Source organism: Panthera pardus, unplaced genomic scaffold (genome assembly GCF_024362965.1).
Source record: "Panthera pardus isolate Hobbes unplaced genomic scaffold, ASM2436296v1 HiC_scaffold_17, whole genome shotgun sequence".
NCBI classification, from domain to species: Eukaryota; Metazoa; Chordata; class Mammalia; order Carnivora; family Felidae; genus Panthera; species Panthera pardus.
The window spans coordinates 5,340,654-5,364,790 of record NW_026526732.1 but is presented as its reverse complement, the minus strand read 5'-3'; the positions used below and the strand labels follow the sequence as shown (position 1 = coordinate 5,364,790).

Genomic DNA, 24,137 nt, shown 5'->3' with positions numbered 1-24,137 from the left:
ACTGTTGTTTAATTCAGATAAGAAAACATACATTGTTTTTTTAAAGTACAGCAAATATATTTTTGTTTATATATTAATCTTCATAAAGCATAATTATACATCAAAGTAGTCTGATTACAGTCTCTAGTTCTGAGATTATCGTTGAACCTTAATTAATAAATTAATAAACCTTAACCCAGCAGCAGCTAAGACTTTCAGAAGTCTCATTTAAATTTACACTACAAAGACCATCCCAGAAGTCCTTCCCAGGGATCTAGAACTGGAATCAGAATGGCCTTCTATGTGCTCTGTGTAAGGTACTCTGATGCTAATGGGTGCGTACTGCTTTCAGAAACGTGGTGAGGGACGCACTTGCGGAAGTTGAAATGTACCGGTTAATTGCTTCTTACAGAGAGGGAGAGTACTGCATAGAATTTAACTGGATTCTACATCAGTGTCTTTTTATACTCCACCCCCTACTCTGCATTAGGGCAGCCACAATTCCAACCAGAATTTTCACAAAGAATCGAAAGTACTCTTTTTTTTGTTTGGAGAGCCATTCATACCGGACAGATTAAGGCGTGTGATACGGTGGAGGTTTTAGGACTTCATTCACTGTCATAAATCACTGAGGAGCTATATTGTAATCTCTTTACTCTCTGTCCAGCTCTCATGTTGTCCGACAGTGGGTCAGCCCTTGTAAAATGAACAGAAGGGCTTTTCCCCAAACTTGGAGCATCATTTTGACGAAGCTCCTTGGCAGTAACAGTAAAATATGTCTTGGGTAGGGTAGCTGTGCACAAGCCATCACAAATATAGAGTCTGTATGAAAAACATCCTCCTGGTCATTATTATAAGGATTCATTAAGGAGTGGCTTCTCTAAACACACAAAAAATGTGGTTGATAGTTTAGATAGCTTATAACTCTAAGGTTATAACTCTAAATATAAAACAAGGGATTCTGGACATAGGATAATAGGGTAGTATGTGTTTATTCTCTGCAAAGTTTTTTATAGTTTATAGAAGACTGATACAGTTTATATAAGGACTTATATAAGTCCTTCCATTTTAATCTTGTATTCCACGCATCCCTCAGAATTTGCATGTTGAACTTATTATGTAACATATTTTACACTTGCTAGAACCTGTTTATTCTTAACTATTGATGTTTTTTCTATCCCATAAGTAAATAATGCTGGTTGGGATCATGCATTTTAGTTTTTTTTTTTCTTCTTTCTTAATTTCCTTACTAAATGTATGGTATTCTGTAAAGTTAATTTACCATATTAAGTTTTTATTAAAGATGTAAAATTATTTAATAGAAAAATAGGTGATTTCTCGATGTATCTTTTTTAGTTCAGTTATTTTCATACATCCCTTTAATTTGTTTGCATGCCCTTCTGATGGTTGGTAAGTAGCATCATTGTTCCTTATATATAGGTGAAGAAGCATTTGTGTTCCATTCACTTTCTGTTAATGTACATGGAACTTGAATTGGCAGAAAAGCTAAGAAAATCAAGTACCCTTTATTTTATTAACTTGTATCTTTTTAAACCCTTATATTCCTCTTATTTCAAATGTTTGAGTGTTATATGTAAGTAAAATTTTTCAGATGTTACCGTTGTGAGACTTTCCATCGTATTTTAGTGAGTCGGATGAGCGTTTTAATACTATATTAATACCGTTTCAGGTAAACTTAATTTGGTAGCTGGTCATATACAGCTTGATTTTCTTCTGTGTTTTTGATAACTAAATTTTTTAAATTTAATTTCAAAAGTGACAAAAATAAGACTTCTCCTTTATGGGCATTACACTGAAGCCTGTATTGCATATTTGCATAAGTGGATAGGATTTTTGGTTTTGGGGTTTTTTTTAAATTCTTAACCTTTAATGCCTTTTTAGGGGGAAAAATTAATCTTTAATGTATAAATCAAATATAAAATATGAAGTGAGTTGTTTTTAAAGTTATGCTTTTAAACTGATACGGCATTAACTTATTTTTGTTAAAAGGCTTTGTAGAATATATCTCTGAGCAAGTTAGCAGATTCATGAATTAGCTTCCTTTATGATACTGATTTATTTTATGAATTCACTTGTGAGGGATAGCAGTATGCTCTGTTTAAATAAAAGACTTTGATTACTGAATTTAGCATCTGTGGAATTATAGTATACTTGTGGAGAGTAAAAAAACTGATTTAATGGCTGTCAAAAGCAATTCACTTCACAAACTGCTATTGAGAGACTACTGTTTACTAGGCTAGAAGCAAGACTTCAGTACACATGGAGGTAGAGACTTAGTAATATAAAAATGAGACTAGGGCAAAGTTAATGCATTTCCCAGTTATTCGGTCACTTGATGCTTGCACTTCAGAAATGTCGTGCTGTCCCTGGAGGTAGAGACTTTCCAGAGTGATCTTGTACTCCAGTTTGTTCTTTTTGGGCAGTCTCCTCTGTCTCCAGGAACCACTGCCATGGTGATCGTTCTTCAGTGTGCCTCTCCTCTTTAGTTCCAGATCTTCCCAACCCAGTTGGCACCTTCTTTGGATGATTTACGGGCATCCAAACAAAATTTCCCAAAGTAATATCACATCCTTTCTGCCCTTCTCATACAGGAGTCCCTCCATTGTTTCCTCATTTGAATGACATCCATTACCTGGGAGTCACACATCCTTAATTCCACTTCTGTCCCCCTCTGCTCTCTCTCTTTTCCATCCCACTTACCAAGTTCTGATTCGGCCTCTTAATAGCAGCTGACTTTTCTGTTTCCACTCTTGTACTAGGTCAGTTGGTTCTCCCTCATGGTTGCAGCCAAAGTTATTTTTTTAATATAAGAAGTATCACATTCCTGATTCACATTTGCCATGGCTTTCTGTCACTGCATGGTGAAAATGCAAACGAGTTAACATGGCATGTGTACCCCATCTTCACCTGGTGCATACCCACTTTCCCAGATTTGTTTTGTGTCGTTTCTCTCTTACCCTCCCCCCATATGATATACCTTGCAGTTCCCAGGGCACTCTGTGGTTATTTGTTCATCAGTAGGAGCTAAGAAGGGAAAGGGCTCAGGAGAAGCCACAAGAAAGATTTCTCTTAGTACTCTAGAGCATTGAACAATTGGAAATTACCAGTGAAAGACCAACCAGCAAATACAAAATGTATTAAAGAAAAAGTTCTGTTTCAGTTGAACACATAACTGTTTTAACAGGTGTTTTAAGCCTCTGCATATATTCACTGAACAGACACTTAACTTGTGTTTTATATATACTGGGAACCTACTAGTATAGTTTATTTTGTTGTTGTTGTTATGAAATTAAAGTATCCAGTCTGTTCTGCAACGAATGAACAAGTATGCAGCCAAACGCTGGTTGTAAAAATCTTTTAATTTATTAAAAAAGTTTTTCATGAGAAATTAGAAATTTCAAACTCCCAGTAACAAAGTTACCTTTTCCTATAGGAATTTCAGTAACCAGATGGTTTAAAAAGCTACATATCTAATGCTTATAGCATTAGATATAAACCAAATTATAACCGGGAGAGATCCCTTCAGACAGAGTTGAATTACTTCTAACTCTGGAACCAGAGACGTTGCCTTTCTTCATACCACCAGTAAATTGTTTCTTCAACAATCATACCAACTCTTTAAAGCACCAACCATCCCAACAAAAAACTGCTTACCCCTGGAACGTCGGTCCCATTTTAAACGAACGGTGGCTAGGCAGTACGTGTGTTATTCTCTAATTCATTGCTTTCTAATTTCATTTATTGCCATGAAAACTCACCTGTGAGGAGAATTACCAGTGTTCGACTGTATGTGGATAGCAGTGCTAAGACTTGTGCCACCGCCAGTCACACAGCACCAAAGCCCTAGAACTTGCGGAAGCAAAGAGCCATTTCTCCTGGAGTTTAAAAACCAAGTAATGAGTCTTAGGTTTGATAATGATCATAGTTAAAGCCAGTTAAAATGTCTTTGAGCCATTCAGCTTCATCTTTTGTGGGTGTTCCTGAATTAAACAAATGCAGTACAGCAGTTTCTGAAGTATGCTTCTGTTAACAAACCCCGTTTAGCTACTGATTTTTGTAAATTTGAAGTATTTTAAGTATAAAATCTGTCACTGGAATATAACATATTGAAGAGTATGCTGATTTTATATATATTAGATATTTTCCATGATAAAAAGAAGTACAAGTAACTTTTAAAAACTGTATATTGTACACACATATGTATATCTACATATATTTTATACATGTTATACATACATATATATACATATAAAATCTATAGAAGCAGTAAGAAGTACTAAAACTGAGTCAAAATAGAAGCAGTATTTGTACTCTGTAATCTTTGCGGTTACTGGACCAGCTTGTCAAATGAGCATCACAAGGCAGAGAGAGAGCAAGTTTACCTTGCATGTAGCCTTTTTAGTGAACTAGCATATTAGTACAATCTAGGCCGATAATCCATTTTCGTGGGGAAATCACAGCTCTTTCTGGAAAATGCCTGAGAAAAAGCCCAATTTGAACTTCCATTTAAGGAACTCAGTGGTATTGTTCCCATTCAATTAGCAATTATTTTGTTTTGTTTAGGTTTTTCTTTTCTTTTTTCCCAAATAAAACAAAGTTATTTAAAAGGCCATAAAATGAAATACCCATACTTTTGTGTAACCATGTACATTGCAAAAACCCTTTCTTTCAGGACACAATTTAATAGGGTGTGCATCTTCTGGAATGAAGTGGGAGTCAGAAAATTTTTTCATCAAAATAGATAAAAAGTTATGTTATCAGCTATTAAAGGATAAATCCAATTCATAATAAAATCTAGATGGGAATAAAGACATTGTTTCCCTTGAGTAGTAGATTACATGTAAATTTGAAAATCCAGCAATGTGAAAGCCCCTGGATTTGGAAAGAAAATGCCTAAGTCCATTTGCTTGTGAGTCCAGATTGTTTAAACCATTTTCTGCTTTCAATCCCTGGGTGCATCCTACTAAATAGGTACAATCCTGCCCTTGGTAGCTTAAGACTTAGTGTTTTCTCCCCACCTTGGTGTTACGTCATCGATACCTTTTTCAAAATAGATGGGTTCGGTGTGTATGTAAAGAAATCTGTTGAAGTAGGTGACTCCCTTTCCTGATAGAACTCGTCAAGGGTCATAGGGAAATCCTTGGCAGCCTGAGTCTACCTGTCCCTTCTCATGTGCATGTTGACATTGTGTGCAGTGTAAACAATTCACCCAAGCCTTGAGGTCTTCTGTGACTCACAGGAAGTTCCATCTTGGTATTTACCGTTTTTTCGCTTTTCAGTTTTTGTTTCTCTTGATAATTGTATGTGACTAGGTTTACGGGCTAATTCTTGTCATACTTATTGGGCATAGTGTGATTGTTAATATTTATAAAACACCTCCAAGTACAGGGTAAACATTGCAGCCACAAAGAACACAGGAATATCCGAAACCCAAACTCATAGCTTGTTTAAGGTTAATAAGGTTCAGAGTTCTCAAGTAGGGGACTTAAGAGGACTTCTTCATTGCTTTCCTCTAAAATGATGTACTGTGTACTCCGACAGAACAGCTGGTTCGCTCACCGATTGCTCCTGTTGTAAAGGGGAAAAGTTTCTAAGGCTTTAGTTCTAAAATGGACTCCTGTTCCTAATAGTCATCTCCTGTACTTAACTTTTTTGATTTATTTATTGCATGCCTACTTTGAAATGAGGTTTTTAGATTGCTGTACACTTACCCACTTAAGAAATGAGGGAGTATTTGCAATTTACTTCAGAAGGGAAATATTCTTCATCCCTAATGGAATGTGCTGTTTACATTCCATGTTTTGTTTATTATCATTTTCTTCTTCAAGTTTGACCAACCCATACTTAGCTTCCTAGCTGTGGGATGGCCAAGCATAAGAAGTATTCAAGTGGTTTATTAACATAGTGGCACAAATTCCATCTTTTGTTAAATTTTACCCAAAAGTGCAGCCAATGGGAGAGATAACACCTGTGTTACATACCTTACATAGTTGTTAAGAGGGTTAAATCAGATAAGAAAGATTAAATTCTGTAAGTATTAGAAACACAGGGCGCCTGGGTGGGTCAGTCGGTTAAGTGTCCGACTCTTGATTTCGGCTCAGGTCATGATTTCATGGATTCGTGCGTTTGAGCCCCACATTGGACTCTGCACGGACAGCGTGGAGACTGCTTGGGATTCTGTCTCCTTCTCTCTCTGCCCTTCCCCCACTTGCTCTCTATTGCTATCTCAAAGTAAGTAAATAAACATTTAAAAACTAAAAACTATAAACACTTGAAATAGGAACTTTTATCGAATCTCCAAAACGGCTTTTAAAAAATAAAATCTTTAATTAGCTTAATTTTCTTTCCAACCAGGAAAAGATGTTAAGAGTCTCAATCTCAGAACAAAAATTATAATGCAAACACTTCATTGCAGTCATTGTTCATCACAGAGGTCAAATGCTAGCAGATGACATTTGAAGAAATTACCTTTTTTCCTTCTCTGCTTTATTCTCCCTTGGCCTTCATTTGAGGTTCAGAGTTTTAGCCATTCACAATAAAGATAACGTCTTTAGATATCTTACAAAACAACAAAGACAAAAAGTTAAGGTGGGAAGCAACCAAAATTAGTGGGCTCAGGAGTCCCCAAAATGACTACAACTGAAAATAGTTTGAGTTGAAGTAAAACCGGCAGTGTAGTGACCTGACATTGCTCTGAGGGCCAGGTAGCTTTCTACCTGCTCTTGACTTTGAAGTTATTAGACTGTACTTGATGGCTCAGAAATCTCCTAAGTATCTCGTAGTGCAAATAGGTTACTCGAAAGAATTCCTATAGGAGGTTGACATTATACTGTGGCGTTACCTGGAAGTCTGTCAAGACCGTTTGGGGTGGGTTAACGGTTTTATCACAGCTACTTACAGACGAGCTTAGTTCTCATTTAACCCACTGAAATTGTATGTAACATTTTGCCTATGTACTCCTGCATGCGTCTTAGACAGAATTGTGGTTATCAGATGATTAAAGTGATTCATGATCCTTTCCTCAAAGTTTTTTACTTGGTTTTCCACTACACCCGCTGTAAACTTCTTTCGTAGTGTCTGTTACACTTTACTGAATTCGCTTTACGTTTCGGTCTCTATCCAAACTAGATGATAAATCTTAAATGCAGGGACCACATTTAATTCTTCATATCCCTAGACAAGTGATTGGTCTTTACTATGTAATTGCTATTTAAAAATAATAATAATAATTCCTTTTCCTGCCTGTAGACTCATTGCTCATTCCGAGTATATATGTTTAATATGTTCCTATTTTCAGAATTTGTCGTCAGGCATTTGTTACAACCTCCTACACTTATCTACTCACCACCCCCTGCCACCACTGCCACTACCTGTGTACTTCTCAGATTTTTTGTCTACTTTTCCCTTAAGCCTGCCGCAACTAAATAGATTTTTAGACCATCATTTTCAGGTACCTACTCTTTATCTTCCTCTGTAGAATCATGCTCTCCTAAGCTCACAGTTTGTAATTTTAGGTTCTTCCTTTTAGTGTCCCAGACATACAGTCTGATAATGTCCACCTATATATTTCAGAGGTCGTCTTTTTTTTTTTTTCTATAAAATAATTATGTGGCTTCACTAATACCAGTGTATCCCCTGAGTTGTGGATCATGCAGATCTCTCAAAAGTTTGTCATTCTTATTAAGCTTACTGTAAAGAATAAAATCTCAAATTGTGTCATACTGTGTTTCACATAAGAAGAAACAAATGCTTGTTATGAGATGCGATTTTTTATTTCTGAGATCGTTACTGTTTTTGATAGATCTGTTTATACCTTGTTGTAAAAAACATCTTACAGTTAAAAATAGATAAATTTGTTAGCTCTGTTTCGTTTAATACAGTTTATGCACCCCTGTGTGCATGTGCACGCGTGCGTGTGTGTGTGTGTGTGTGTGTGTGTGTGTGTGTGTGTGTGTGTGTGTGAATGTTTCAGGCTTCTCTGGCTAAGTACGGTGCCTCGTGCTTTCTCTTACCTTATCTTGCGTTATCTGTGGGAACCGGTTGCTGCCAAACCAGGTACTACGATCGAGGGGAAGTATGTCGCATAATGGAATGGCAAATAGAAAAACATATGCCACGACTTTTCTTCCCTTATTGTATCTCTGACATTTTGACCCACAGAATTTCCAGTGAAACGGTAAGGTCCTCTCTGCAGATCATTTGAACTGAGGGCTTACTCGGTAAAAGGTAATCAGGCTGTATAATCAGGCTGTATTGCCCAGGCGAGGCAAGGATGCTAGCTGGTCTTTACCTCTCCACTTAAGCACAGAGTTCTGATACATCTCTTCAGTTTTGGGTTTCTGTAACGATTCTGCGGATTTCTTCCATGCTCTTCAGTTTGCGAACACCATTCTTTTTGCGTTGGACTGAGCACAGTATCTGTACCATGGTAGGTGTCCGTTAGCCATCTGTTAACTAAATATTGAAGACTGGGAAAAGAACGGAAGGCGAAATCGAGGAGCCTTTAAATCTGAAGAAATGGTAGACCATCGTAGAGTCCACATAAGTTTGACACAAAATGAGATTGTTGACAAAAGGAGGAGAAGCTGGTGTGGCCCTGAATGCCAGTCTGGGAAATGCAGGTTCTGTGAACTCCCGTATCAGGAAAACAAAAAGCACACTAGGGTGTTCAGTGGAGAGAATTAATAAAGTAATTGGTTAGACAGGTATTGAAATTTGAAAAAGGAACGGGGTGTAACACAGATTTAGAAACTGCAGGAAGCAGCTTTTACCCCAGGCCTGGGAGAGAGAAGAGAGAGATTGGTACTCTTGTTAGATCTCAGGCACTTTGAGAGAGTTCATGCAGGGCTAGAACCGAGAGCGCTGACAGGGTGGGGCCTCTTGACTAGTTAATGGAACCTTAGTAGCTCAGAGGAGTAGATAAACTGGTTGGCTGATGTTACTCCTCACGGCTGAGACGCCAGAAAGCTGGTTCTAGAAGTGCTGGGGAGTGTGGAGCCTGAGAACAGCTGGCATAGGAAGGGGCGTCCCTTCTCCCCTCCGCTGGCTCTTCAGTCTTGTTTTAACGTCCTCCGCTGTGCATCTCACTTGTGCGGACCTAACAGAACCAGCTGGCAAAGAAGAAATCGTACTATACAGAGTCCTAGACCCAACAGTGAAAACACATAGCAGGTCAGTTTGGAACTTAGTAGTTGCTACATCATCCTGGAGAAAATATTCTAGAGTCGAGTGGGAGGTTAAGTTTTCTACTAGCTTTATAGGATAAGTTGGAGTAAGTAGACCCCAGATTCATAGTCAGGTGTCTACCTGACATCACCACTTGCCTGTTTAAGTAGCCACAGTATTCGCCTTCTCATACTTAATATTTCTCAACAGAACTCTCAATTCCATTTTCCTCAGCCTTTATCTTCTCATTAAAGCATCTACTTGATTGCTAAATCCAAAAGCCTGAACATTAGTCTTTAATGTCTCCTAGCCCTCATTCCTTACATCCGACCAACCATCAAGTCCTTGCGGGTTCTTTTGCCATCTGTTACTACTTCTGTCCTAGTCCCATGCATCTTCTGTCACTGGGACTCTGCAGTAAAGCTCATGACTGGTCTCTAATGGTCCTCAAGCCCCCAATAGTCCATGCACAAAATAACAAAATGTGCCTTTAAAGGTAAATCCTGTTAGGTCACTCTCCTGTGTAAAATCCTCGATTTATATTTAAGTCCACTATGTTCTTTGTCAGACTTTTCTTTAGCTGACAGAACAGATACAGGTGATGATTGGTATTAAAATTGTTTATAAACTTCGGTCACTCTGTTTTCTCTTTTCTCTACACATTTCTTTTTTTTTTTTTTTTTAATGATTTTTTTTAACGTTTATTTATTTTTGAGACAGAGCATGAACGGGGGAGGGTCAGAGAGAGAGGGAGACACAGAATCTGAAACAGGCTCCAGGCTCTGAGCTGTCAGCACAGAGCCCGACGCGGGGCTCGAACTCATGGACCGCGAGATCGTGACCTGAGCCGAAGTCGGCCGCTTAACTGACTGAGCCACCCAGGCGCCCCTCTACACATTTCTTAGTCAGCCCTTGTTTTCCAAGTGCAGTAAGTAGTCAGGTACTTTTTATGTTTGGAAAACCTTTTCTACTCATTATTGCAAATTTATAGAAAAGAATTTTTTTAAATGTCAGGGATCAGGTTCACCTCTGCAAGTCATTGGGGTCTAGAAGATGACTGGTGTAATTGATTATTGGTTAATTTATGGATGCAGGTCACAGGAGAAATTTCCTAAAAACAACATGAAAAAATAGAAAAGAGGAGATAGTAGTACATGGCTGTCTGTATAGGATTAAGTCCCCCAAAAGGAGCAACATAGATTTAGGAAAATGATACCATTATAGGTGGGTGTGGTTCGAAAGCAATCTACTCTGGAGAGGACAGTGATCTGGGCTGTGAAAGAGACATGCATAGGATGCTTCTAGACAGGATCTTGTCTACCTTGGAGGCAGAAAAGCACAGTGGGCTTCTAGGGGATAGTGGGTAGATGATTTTGACCAATGCAGAATATTTGCAAATAGGGCTGCTTATAGAAGTTGTTTCGTGGCTTGATTGCTAAGCCGGGGAGTTTGGGCTTTTCTTACAGGCAAATGATAGTACTAGTCACATTTTTAATGATTTGGAGATACTCATACATTTGTTTCGGTTCTCTGTTGTAATTGCATTGTTGTGGAGTTTTTTTAACGTGTGCTTTATCAATTTAAAGTTGCCAACTAAACATGATTTTCTTAATTTCTCATGTGAGGTCTTTGATGAATTGAAAAGATAATTCCACTGAAAGGCAGTACATAAAGGAAAAGTTGTGATAAGGACTTTAGATCAGGTACTCTGGGTTGGAAGCCAGTTTTGCAGCGTGACCGTATGTTACTTTGGATAAGGTACCTAGCCTGTCTGAACCTCAGGGGTGATAACAGTACCAGTGCCATAGATCTGTATAAAGCATAAAATGTTAAGATGAGGAAAACCTAATATGTAGTTTTAATAAGGTGATGTATAAATCGTTCAACTTTAAAATGCTAGAACCTGTTCACTCTCATCTAGTATTAACCACGACCTATTTCTGTCCCTTTAACATAGCTGTAAATTGCTATAATATATGTATAAGTTATATATATTTATACAGACCCATAATCTGTCATCCATAATTACAAACTCCAAAAGGTTCAGAAAAGTATGTTTATATGTTTACACTCTGTCTTTATCCTACTTAATGTATGTTATGTTTGTTACACATTGGGTTATTGGAGTATTCCTCCAGACCCATTGGGGATGTTATGTAATCCTTTATGTTATCTTTAATCCTTTATCTTTATCTTTATCCTTTATCTTTAATCCTTTATCTTTATGTTATCTTTATACAACTCTGAACATTTCTCAAAACATTTATGATGCCACAGGTTTTAGATACGGGGCAGTGGACCTGTAGAAAAGTTAGCAAGTGTTTGTTATAGTTTTAAACGTTTATGTTTCAAAGGTATGTTGTTCATAATATTTCAGTAACCTTTACATGTTTTTCATACTAAATATGAGAGAAATACTTATTTACCCTATGACCCAGCAATTCCATCCTTAGGTATGTATTTAAGAAATGGGCAGGGGGTGGGGAAACTATAGTCACAAAATTACCTACTATGAGAATTTTCATAACAGCTTTATTCACAGCATCCAGAAACTAGAAACATCCCAATGTCCATTGCAGAAGAATGGGTAAATAAATGAAATACTACTCAGCTCTCAAAACAGGCGGACGACTGATCCACACAACAGTATGGATGAGTTCCATAAGTATGCTGAGGGAGAGAAGTTGGACACACAAAGTATATACTCTTTGATTCCATTTTATAAAATTCTAGGATAGGCAAAACTAAGCTGGTGATAAAAATCAGATCGGTGGTTTCAGGAGGCAGAGGGTGGTGGGAAGGACCTTGAGTAAGAAGAGACGCACGAGGGAACTTACGAATTGATAGAAACATCCTGTGTCTTGATGTACATGCCTCAAAACTGTTTGAGTGTTGCACTTAAGATCTCAAGATTTCACTGCATATAAATTATACCTGGAATTTTAAAATACAGTGCGAATACTTGAGAAATGAGAAGTTATAAAGTTCTAGATGACCACTTGGATTCAGCATTCTCAAATACCCTCTTATGACTTAGGTTTAGTTAAAGACAGATGCTTTTGTTACAGAAGGAAAAGTTAGAGTTCCATTTCTATACAAGTGTTTATCCCTGAACAGGGTTCTACAAAATGCCTTTGGAAACGTCTAGAGTTAAGATGTATGATTTTAGGATGCCCTATTTGGTTAGCTTCTGTCTTGGAGAGAAGAGGAAAAGTCTCATAAACTCCTGGCATGAAGCGTGGCCGGTAGAAGCTCTAGAACAGGGCCGCTGGACAAGAGAAAAAGACTAAGTGAAATTACCTAAGAAACCAACACGTTGTCTTCTCTGACCTTAATTTGAGAGACGGCCTACACCTTCAGCAGCACTCAGGCAGGTATACAGTGCCAAGTTTCGCCGACAAAACCAGGCCACGAAGGTTGAAATCGCACTTCTGTGTGAGAGTAATTCTGTAACGAACTCTGCAAACTCTTAGGACACAGCGTTGGGCTGGCTCTGTGGGTACAGAATGGGGGGCGGCGTGGGGAGAAGCGGTGAAGACACCGGAGTGAGTGCGGCTCGTTCTGGAGCGAGACCAGTGGGTGTAAATTGTAGCTTTGCCGGCGAGATTCTGTGCTCTGCCGGGAGTGTTAGCGGACCTGCCATAATGCGATGTAATCCAGCGTGCACACTGTCACGCGTAACTTGTACGTCTCTGTGGCCTCCAGCCGTGGCACCGTGGCACCGTGGCATACTCCGTTGCTGCTGCCTCGTGAAGCTGTGCTGCTCCAGTTTTTATTCTCCTCCTGGGCGGGGTGTGTGCGGGGGGAGGGGGGCAGGCCTCTGCTGACGACACTGTATGCTTTTCAGCAGCCCGCACCCTGCAAAAGGCACACACACGTACGCACGGACCCTGATGTACACGTGTGTATTTCTTCCGTGACCTTTCTCCTCTGTTTGACACTGCATCACCAGCTAATGAGTATGCTTCTATCACTTTCTAAAAGGAACAGTGGAGTGAAAACATGCGCTTGAGTACCTCTTCTCTGTACAGAGCTCTCTGTATGAGACATTATGTCTCATCACTTCTTCCGTCTTTATTTCTACCTCTTACTTGCTGGCGTTTTCAAACATGTACTCTTTTCTCACAGTCAAGTCACTGAAGGTACACCTATTGCTTTTTTTTTTTTTTTTATGTAGAGTGTAATTTATATACTTCTGGTATTCTGTTATCTATAGATTTAAATTTGAAATGACTTGGTGAGTTTTAATTTTTAATATTACTAGTTTTCAGGGAACAAGTTTAAGGAGTTTGAGTTAGATGATGGATTTCTAATTTGTCCCTTTCATTGATGGTGCTTACTTATTTTTATCATTAAAGTAATTGCTGTGGCTTTAAAGAAATCCTGTTACTTCACTTTTTTTCTCACTCATCTTTGTACAAGTTCATAGGGGTCAAGGAATAGTAATTCCACAAGCGTTCAAGACTATCTTCTCTGTTTTCTCCTGCAACGTAGGTTTTTGAAAAGTTGGCGGTGACACATTAAACTTTGTCTTCATCATGGTTTCACTCATCTTTCTCTTTAATTCTTTGTGGTTTATTAAAAGCCATTTTGGCAGTTCTGTTTACTATAAATGATAGTATCCCCTTTGCTGCCTTAGTGCCAAGGACAGAGTTTTGTGTATCATTGATTGCAGTAGAAAAGGACAGAGAAGCTTGTCATCTGGCCTTGCTCCTGTCCTGAACCAAGTCAGAAAAAATGTGTCATTGGGTTGCTTTCTTTTTTAAATATTCTGAAGCTTAGGTAATGCATAAAATATGTGAGTAGCATATAGTTCCATTTCTACCTTCATCTGCTTTCTTTTACGGTAGCTAATATCTATCCTGTAGGATTTAGATATTTGAGGTTTGGAAATAAAAATTTTTCTTACCAATCATCTAGAAATATATGTCCTAGCAAAAATAACTTAAAGGATAAGGTGAATGGGAATATGAATATAGGCAATGAGAAGTAAGAAATAGACTGTGTTCCCAAGGAGTTTACTTTGGTAGTGGTGATGTCCATGAAACTATAAATCAAGGTAGAAGCCTTATAATCTAAGGATGGCCCTTTGAGAAGGTAGCATTTAGGTTGAAGTTTGCCGAGATTAAGTAGAATTTCGAAAGAAGGGGGATGGAATGGAGTCCTGAAGGACATTCAAGGTGGAGGCAATAGGAATATGCACAGAGACTCATACCAGGGATTTGTAGCATGAGATAACATGTACAAAATAGTAGAAGATTAATTGCTTTAACTTGAGAAGACAATTTGGGCCCAGATCATAGATAGCTTCATTGGTTTATATTTTTAGATAGTAAGAAACTGTGAAAGGGTTTCAAGACATGAAAATGTTAAGGAACATAAGTAGAAAAGTTGTTTTTGTGCATTTGATCTTACCATTGTATAGATTGTTTGAAGAACAGATACCCTTAACGTAATATGGTAGTAGTTTCGGTAATAACAACAATATCGACGAGAACAAGGGTGACAACGGTAAATGGAAAGGGTGGGGCACATCCACGGTAAGTGGGATGGCCAAGCAGTTTGATGGTCAAAGACCATCCTGGTTTATGCCTGTTACCATCACATAGTGATGGAAAGCTTTTACATTTAGATGTGTCGTGACTCGGACAGTGCATCTTATGGTGGCCCTGAAGATGTACTTAAGTATGTACTAATTGAGGGGAGAGAGGGATGTCGTGAGCATGAGAGAGAAGAATATGTATTCAGATTGTAGAAGTTCTTGTGGTTATGATTTTATTAAATTTTCCTTTTTGGAAAATTAAAATCCTCTTGCATGAATACCACAATCAAATGTTATATGTTTAAGAATCCCAGTTGGGGACGGGGATGTTTGTTTTTTATGGATTGGTTTTCTTTTCTCTTTAATGAGCACATTGGAGTTTTTGAATCTTCTGTAAAATGATAGATGCCAAAGAGAATAAATATACCATATTTAATCTTAATTAACATTGTTACTTCTTGCTTTTTAAGGAAGCTTTAATAAAATCGGTGTAGTTCGTGTAAGACATTTCCAAGTAGGAATGTAGGTAGTGGCAGTTGCGAGTATCCTGCGTGTCGGTATATCGGCACCTTTTGGCTCCCTGGTTGTTTGTATGTTTGTTGTCCTTTTCCCAGTTGAAGCAGGCGGCTGTAGGCACGCACTGCCCGTTTCAAGGCTGGGGAGCAGGTGCGGCTGCGATGTCCGCGGGCGTCTTCACTTCTTACTGCTCTTGTGTTTTCCGTGCGCAGGCCGAGGGGGAAGACAGCCTGAAGAAGATGCAACTGATGGAGCTTGCAATTCTGAACGGCACCTACCGGGACGCCAACGTCAAATCACGTAAGCGAGAGACTGGGGTCCAGGGCCACAGCCGTCTCCGCCCTTTGGTGCGTAGACCTTGCTCCGCCGGGCGGCGCCGCGCATGAACACTGCTCCGGAGTGAAGAGTCGAAACACGTGTCGCTTGATAGGGGACCGGCAGTCCCGCTTTGACTGCTTTCGTGAATCGAGGACGCTCTCTTCTAATCTTCCGCCAGCGTGTCTAGGTTTCGGGTTTATAAATGTTCTCGTTTTGATGAAATTTCAGCTTCCAAAGTTGAGAGTTTCAGGACGTTTCCTATTCTGTTGAGTATACATGTCAGGCTTCTAGCTTATTTTGTCACATTGGTGCAAAAGACAGAAAGTTTTCAAAACTTCTTTTTGAAAAAAAGCTGATTTGGAGCGTATCTGAAAGCAGTGACCCTTCTGTCGAATTCTGTCCTGTTACCTCGCTTGCTTGTTCCTGCGGTATTTTTCTCTGTTGATTTCATATGTGAGTTCACAGAGAGCAGTAGGTGATAGTGTTTTCAACCCCACTTTTCCTTTCGATATATTTGTGCATGCTTTCATAAACTTTAAAGAGGGCTGCTTTTTTTCATTTTGAGGCGATCTAAACTCGACATGTCTTAGGAACATAATCTCCTATTTAAATTACTGGCTTTTTATTTTTTTTTAAAGTAGGATTTTAAAGTCCTAGCCAGCTTGCCAGAGCATAGGCAGTTTAGTGGGTCGGAAGCGGTCGCTTTACAAATGATTGGCTTTAATTTATTCACGAGAATGAGTATGTCATTAACAATCATATATTTAGGAATGGGACGTTTTGCGTATTGCTTTCTCTATGAAGAAGTTAAATTCGTACAGATGCAGGAAATTTATATGAATTCGTACAGATGCAGGAAATTTATATGAAAGTAGTTTGTTGACGAGCATAATACAGTAAAAATCCCTGTTTTAATTTGAAACTTAAGCTACTCTAGAAGTATACCAAACTGTATTTCTGTGGACTCCCGATTGCAAAATATTTTTTAACCTCTTTTAATGCGAGTGTTTCCATGTGCTTTTGCATGTACCTTTAGTCTCACGGTATCTTAAAACCATAGATATATCGAATATATGAACTAAATGTAACCTATTTTAATGGTCGCGTTCTTTTTGTTGTTTTTTATAGTGGCTTGTTAATTTTTGCACATTTATTCTTAATCACACTGGGAAAGGGGAAGCCGTTTGCATTTGATCGGTGTGCTTTGGCATTTTGTGTGATCAGCGCATGTACTAATGATTTCCTTTTATTTTTCTTCTTTCCTGCTTTTCCTTTCTTTTTCCTACTTCCCTCTCATTTTCCATATTTTATACTGCTATCTCTGTACTTCCTCCTACATTTCTTTGCTTACTGTAGCAGCCCTTGCCTTTTCTCTTGCAGCGACAGCCCAGGCTGCTCCGAGGATCATCACCGGGCCTGCGCCTGTTCTCCCACCAGCTGCCCTGCGTACTCCTACGCCAGCTGGCCCTACCATAATGCCTTTGATCAGACAAATACAGACCGCTGTCATGCCAAACGGAACTCCTCACCCAACTGCTGCAATAGTTCCTCCGGGGCCCGAGGCTGGTTTAATCTACACACCCTACGAGTACCCCTACACGCTGGCGCCAGCTACATCAATCCTTGAGTATCCTATTGAACCTAGTGGTGTATTAGGTAAGTTGTTCTCCCTGTGCGGTCAGCAGCAGTTTTCTGCATAGCATTTGTGCCTCAGACTTGGAAGCGGTCGTCTCCGTTTTAGCGAGGCGAGACAAGTTGCCATTAGGAGGACTGAAGCCTAAAGTTTGTCTTTATTTCAGCCTCTCTTAATGGTCCCCTCTTAAAATAACTGCATCTTATTAAGTTTGCTCAGATTCTCATTGGTAACTGAGATCCACGTTAAACAGAAAATACTTTTCACGGTTGACATTCACGGTGAGGTCACTCTGAGTTTGGCCCGTCCCCTCCGTTGGCTCCACTGCCCACAGTTGGAGTCCTTCCGTCTCAGAGATGTATTTAAGTTGTCAGCTAAATTTTAAAATTCCGTGTGAAAATATTTTGAGGTCTTTGAAAAACTGCTGTTATTGTCTGTGTGTTTTCTAATATTTGTGATCGCTTAAAATATGAAAAGGACCAGGTCAGCTGGTTGGATTCTTCAGGTTTCCTCAGGTTTTCTCTCTTGTTGAAGTTCTAGTTAATGTTAAACATACGAGAAGCTCCTACTTTCTGTAGTACAGTATGGAATTGATGAGTAAATACCAAGTCACTGTTTTAGGAGCACATTTGAGGCAGAAATTAAGATCATACTATGAACGCTTGGTTTTACATGAACAAAAAGTGGTGTACTTGAAAAAGACATTACTGATGCCTTTTTTTTATAGAGTGGATTGAAATGCCAGTCATGCCTGATATTTCAGCCCATTGACTTGCTGGATGAAGGACTAGAATACAGCAGCTGTTATAACACGACCAGTCAATGTGGGACAAACTCTTTCCGTGCTGCCCCTTTGTTTTACCAGACAGAATTTGAATACTTTTTTTTCTTGAATTGTATGTGACCTTGGTGCCGCATGCATGCTGTGGACTCGTAGGACTTTGATCTTTTAAGTTCTGGGGTTTTTTTCCAGCATTAATAATGATTTATAAAAATTTGAAAGTCTTTCATGAACCCGGACACTAAGATTTAAACTTGAAACTTCATTGTTCAATTAAAGAAAGCCACGATGCTCTGTATGTTATCTGTGTGTGTGCACGCACTCAGGTGCCTTCTGTTTCATGAGCAAATACATTTGATTGTACATGGTTTCCGTTTATCTCTAAATCGTTGTATAAAGTACCTTAGGTCAGAATTATACTATAGATAGAGCTGTTGACGAGAGGCTTGTTTTCTGTTGCACATTTCTTGAAGCATTTTTAAAATAACATGTAACATGTAACCTGTTTACGTTTTCCTTTCTGTTAACGCTCTGTCCCGCGGCCCCACGCCTGCTCCTTTAGTCTCAGAGCTCCTCTCTGCTGCACGCACAGCGTCTGTTCGAGGAGTTTGTTGCTTCCTGCAGGGCTGGCACTCTGAGCCACCAGCTGCTGTTCCAGCACTCGGTGCAAGATCTTGCTGATTTTGCCTCGTGCAATTATACTCGTACAAGATTAGTTTATCTAAAACGCAAGAAGGGGTGATGGACCAGTTTACTGCTTAGAAACAGCAAGAGGCACTGCAGTCTCTCATTTCAAAGCAATGTGTTTTTTGTTGTGTTGGGAAATTTTTATTTATAATACTTAATTATTAGACTGACAAAATTAAAAGCAAAATATACAGATACCTAATTGGCCTTCGTAAAATGAATAATAATGAGTACTAAGTGACCAAAATCCATTCAGAGTCTTCCTTCTCGCTTTGCCACCTAAGCAGTAAAACATGATATCGACCACTTGGAGAACTGAGAAAACTATTTCAAATTGCTAAGTTATAATAAATTTGCACACAGATAACATGCATGATATATATCAAGTTTCACATCCTATTATTTTAAAATAAGCAGTGCCCTTCAAAACAGATGCAGACATGTGTGTTGGTGGTAGTGAGGAGATTGGTATTAGCATCAAGTCTTCATTGATGACTAATTTTTAATTCCCTTCCTTTTATCTTTAGGTATGGCTTTCCCAACGAAAGGCTAAGAATTCAAGAACGGTCTTAACTGAACCCTCATCAGATCTGAATTTAACAAATGCTTAGTCTCAGCAGCCTCCGGGGGGGTGGGGGGAGCTTAGCCTAGCAGTCAGTGACTCACTTGCACTTTTTGCACACCGATAGAAAGTAAAAGTATGTTATTAATTTGGTTTAGTCTGTAATCTTACAAAGTAACGGCGATTCATAAAGGAGTGTATAGTGTACTGACTGCTAAGGGCACTACACTGTTTGCTTTACTAATCACCTAATTCATTGCAGTTCATACTTATTGACTCAGAGTTTCGAACCACAATCTGTAGGCTGTGAGAATTGCTTTTAAACCTTTTTAAGCGATAAACTCTGGAAGCGGTCTTAAGGTTAGCAAATAATTCTCAGTATTAAGCATGGCATTATTGAAGTGGTCCTGCTGCGAGAAAGGCACTTCAGTGAATATGTGACTAGTAAAGCTGAACTATGTTTGGATCTCCTAGAGTTCACGAAACACTGTACCTTGGGATTGTGAATGAATGCGTAAAACAGGTTAAGGCCAAGATGTTTGAGATGAATGCAATATTAATAGACGCATATATACGCAACATATTACGGTTAATTTTAAAACTGCTGTGCCTTAACATGTTTCTTAAAAGGAAACTTTTGTAGTAAAATGAACCTTTGAAATCCATTTTGATAAACCTGCTGTTTAATGTTTGTTTTCTTTTCCCTTGTGAATGTTTTCTAACTTTGTCTTGGTAATTGCAATTTAACTAGGTGCGGTGGCTACTAAAGTTCGAAGGCACGATATGCGAGTCCATCCTTACCAAAGGATTGTGACCGCAGACCGAGGTTAGTTTAGTTCTGCAGTTCTTGTTTATAAGAAATGCGCTGGGTGTCCGTAAAATTTGCAACACCACACCTGATGGAAAAATACAACTGCTTACCTGCACACCGTGTCTTTTCTTTTTCTAAATTAATTTGTCATAGTTGACAGATTTAAGGGTTGGGATTCTTTCCTCTCCTTTTCCTCTCCTCTCTCCTCCCTCCTCCCTCCTCCCTCCTCCCTCCTCCCTCCTCCCTCCTCCCTCCTCCCTCCTCCCTCCTCCCTCCTCCCTCCTCCCTCTCTTCTCTCTCTCCTGTCTCCTCTCTCCTGTCTCCTCTCTCCTGTCTCTCCTCTCTCCTGTCTCTCCCCTCTCTTCTCTCTCCCCTCTCCCCTCTCCGCTCCCCCTCCCCCTCCCCTCCTTTCTTTCCCTTTCCTTTTTTTTTGTGTGTTCCCTTCATATTTTAACTTATTAAGTCCTATATTAGTATGTACTGTGATTTATTCCTACTAAAACATGAATTGGTCCATGTGGGGAGGTATTAAATTTTGATGTTGCCTTAATTATTTTTCAGTAATAACTTTTGCTAAAATATACCTTGTAATTGTTGTGAAATTTTGGGTTGGTTTTGCAAAATGAACTGAGCGGATGGTGCTTTAATGAGAGAAGTAAAGGAATATATGCCTCCTGTGTCCTTGTGGAGAAAACTGAAGATTTAGTTTCCATTTTCCTTTTTATTAAGATACTTGAGCCACTGTGTAAACATGAGGATGTGCATGCCAAGTACTTAGGACTGTGACGATAACTTTGATGCGGTTGGAGTTTTTATGAGTGAGAAAATCAGTTCCCTCTTATTCTTACATTCTCTTGCCAAAATGGATCCTTTGATTTTTGTCATTTGCTGCTAAAATATATTATCCGAAGGTAAACTATCTCTTGAAGGTCTATGGAGACATGAATCCAGCTTTGAATATCTTTTTTGACTAACCTGTGACTGGAAAATAAGTCTTCATTTTTCTCCTTTTCAACACTTGCAATTTGTGTCCTATATATGCCCTTGGACCCTTTTATAAATTATTTATGTTTATTGAGGAGTGTTATTTTCGGTTTATTGACATTGAATTGTTTTCTTAGTGTGTCATCACAAGGTAAGAATCTGAAGCAAGGTAGAAAAAGATCTTTGAAGAGCTTCTGTCGCACATGTATTACTTACTAATTAATTTGATCGAAGTCTCTCATACTAGTGGGAAAAGTGAGGGATTTATCCACTCCTGTCCTACACCTTCTATGAAGTTAAGAACGACCTACCTGCTTCACATGGTTCTCTTGAATACTGATGATAAACATTGGACACAACTGTTGTCCACGTCAGAATAAAATACTTTCCAAAGACATTGATGATACTTCTTTAGCATCAGACATAATTCAAAGAGCCTTGAATTGAAGACTTTTAACGTATACGTATGTTACTTAACGATTATTCAGTGAATGAAATAAATAGTCCCCAAGCTCCAAGCTCAGTGATGACCTGTGACAGTAGGACACCGTGGAGGTGTGCACTGCCCCTGTGTGCCCCCTTCTTGCAGAACGAGTCTCCTCGTGAAGGAGGACCTTGCTTTTAAAAGTCACTTTAGATCGAAAGAAACCCAATAATCCCGTGAATAATCTGAAGTCTTTTTCACATTGTTAATGTCTGCAATAGTTTGAAAGAGTGTTTTTAAGTAGTTTTTCTTCTATTAACCTTTCCCTGCCTGCCCCTTTTAGGAGGTTTCTCGTAATTTTGTTTTAACACAGTAATTATTGGTGACTCAGTGCTCCAGTGCCTTGAGATGGCAAAAAAAATATTAAGAAGATTTTATAGTACTTGGAAATGACATCACATTCCATGCATGGCTCTTTTGTAGTTATAGGTGTTTGTGATTAGTCTTCTCACTTTTATTGAAAATGCAATGTCAGCAAACCGAAAAGCTACCTTTTTTTTTTTTTTTCTTTTTTTTTTCCTTTAAATAACAGAATACTTGTATACTGCTGTTATGATCACTGTATGCACTCATTGGGTCTAAGGGAGATGTCTGAAGTCCTTCATTTAAATTATTTTATGATACTACTGTTTTCTCTATTTTTGAGGTTTTTTTTTTTTCTTTTTTTTTTCTTTTTGAAGGGAAGATTAATATAAACATTCACTTTTAATGCAAGGAAACTCAGCCCTTGGACGTATAACCATGTAATTTTATATATGCATTTAGAGTACTGCATGGTTGACAAATATGTAGTTCTTTACTAAAAATAAACCCACTTCGACACCTGTTTCAAAACTGAATTTGAAGCCTGTAAAAGACCAACTGACTTGTTAGTCGTAGTGAACCATAAGTGATTTTGCACGGTGGACACACCTGTGTGTACTGTGGGAGGCCAGGACTTGGCAGAGGACATGTTCTAGATGTTCTGGTGTGTATAGAAGTGGTAGTTTGCTTTGTTTCTTCCACACAAAAAAACATAATCAGAGTTTTTCCGAGTAATGATTTTATAAAAACCATTTACATAATTTGTATAAGAAACTTAATACAATTTTAATCAAAATCTTAAGTAATATCAAAAATGCTTTAAGATTCTGTATTTTGGGAGTGACTATGAAGTGGTATGACTACATCTTGTTAAATATTTATTTTCTTCTTTAATTTTGGAATAGCAAGTTTTTTTTTGAATAAAATTCCACTTATTTTTAAGAAATTCAGGGAAGATTTGGTCCCATTGAAGATACAGTATTTTTGTAGTATTTATAAACTATCCTAAATGATAGACTCTAGAAAGCATTTTTGTTACATGAAAGTAAACCAGTCCATTATATAGATTATTTCAAATAACTCTGTGAACGTTATACCCACTGGGTCTCGATTTATGGAGTGGCACGGAGTCTACCTTCGCACTGAATAGTTTTTCATTCGCATCTCCTCTGCCTTAGTCACAATGGCAACAGTACAGAAAATTCTCTCAAACCTCAGAATAGAGTAGAAATAATTAAGCTGTTGAATGAGTCTTAAAAATCATACTACTGTTAAGTGGACCAAGTTTGGGGAAGCAGAATGTGACAGAGGTTGATTATAAGGAAGGAACAACTCGAGGACACTGGGCACGATAACTTTCCACTTGAGAACTACTTTGTGTTTTACTGTAATTTTTTTAATTTTTTTTTGTTCTGTTTGTTATTTTGCAAAAGAAAATAGTATTTACAGGTGGCTTCTTTTAAAATATAAAATATAAAGCAGGAATGTATATGAAATGTCAGATTTTATTGTATTTGCAGAGTATTAGCTTTGAAATTGAATAAAGAAAGCTGTTTGTAGTTTTAAAATGCCTTATTGGTATCAATTAGAAATTTCTTCTATTTTTTGATGTACTTAGAGCTTTTTGAGTATAGAATTTTAAATGGCAGGATTTTACAGTGTTTACATGCCAGTGCATTTTATAAGTGTTCTATATGTGTAAAATAGTATTTTCAACTGGAAAGTGCTGGCTGGTGCGAAAGGCCTGGCCTTTTTCTGGTTCCCATGACGTTGCCTCCACCGCTAGACTACAGTTTAGTATTGCTTTGTATCATAAGGCCAAGAAATTCCATGTTGTTTGTAAATAGAATAATTGAAAAAGCAATAAACATTTATTGAACAAAAGAAACCTTGTTTGGCCCAGAGTTTATGTTGAACCAAATTGTTCATAGGAATTTAAATTTCCTTAGATTCATTTCTGTTGATCATCAGTTATTAATAATCACATCCATCATTAATAGTTGCTTTAATGCTTGCCTCTGAGAGAATACTAATGCTTAATAGCAGTCAGATACTGATAACTGCACTGACTGTTTCAAAATTCTGTTTATCAAACCTATTCATTGTTGTTGTTCTCCAGTTTCCTCCATTGACTGCTACTAACTATTAGTTGTTAGTTGTATTTTATTTCTATTTTTTCTTGTTAACCAGTTTTTGTTTTTGTTTTTTTTGGTGGGAGTGGGCTCTCCTTCATTTGTTCAAATCATGATATGAAACTGTCATGATTTTTATTGTATTCTGTAGATGGTGTCAATCAGTTTGTCAGAATTAAACATGCTTTTTTTTTATTAGTTGTGATTAGTTTTTCATGT

General features: G+C 38.2%; 1 protein-coding gene across 6 annotated transcripts in view; it reads left to right on the top strand.

Moving 5' to 3' along the window:
* The window catches only part of QKI (QKI, KH domain containing RNA binding), a 154,755-nt gene that overhangs the window by 127,355 nt on the left and 3,263 nt on the right, over positions 1–24,137 (top strand). The window contains exons 5-7 of one of the 6 annotated variants that reach the window (XR_002070862.2): positions 15,436–15,523; positions 16,898–17,197; positions 19,170–20,030. Coding sequence is in view for 5 of the 6 variants with exons in the window: in XM_019412742.2 (XP_019268287.1) it covers positions 15,436–15,523; positions 16,898–17,197; positions 19,956–20,030 (463 nt within the window). In the remaining variant the exon portion in view is untranslated. Of the gene's footprint in view, positions 1–15,435; positions 15,524–16,897; positions 17,198–17,901; positions 18,324–19,169; positions 20,031–24,137 lie in introns of those variants that run through there. The other 5 variants (XM_019412742.2, XM_019412741.2, XM_019412740.2 and 2 more) reach the window with 5 other exon arrangements.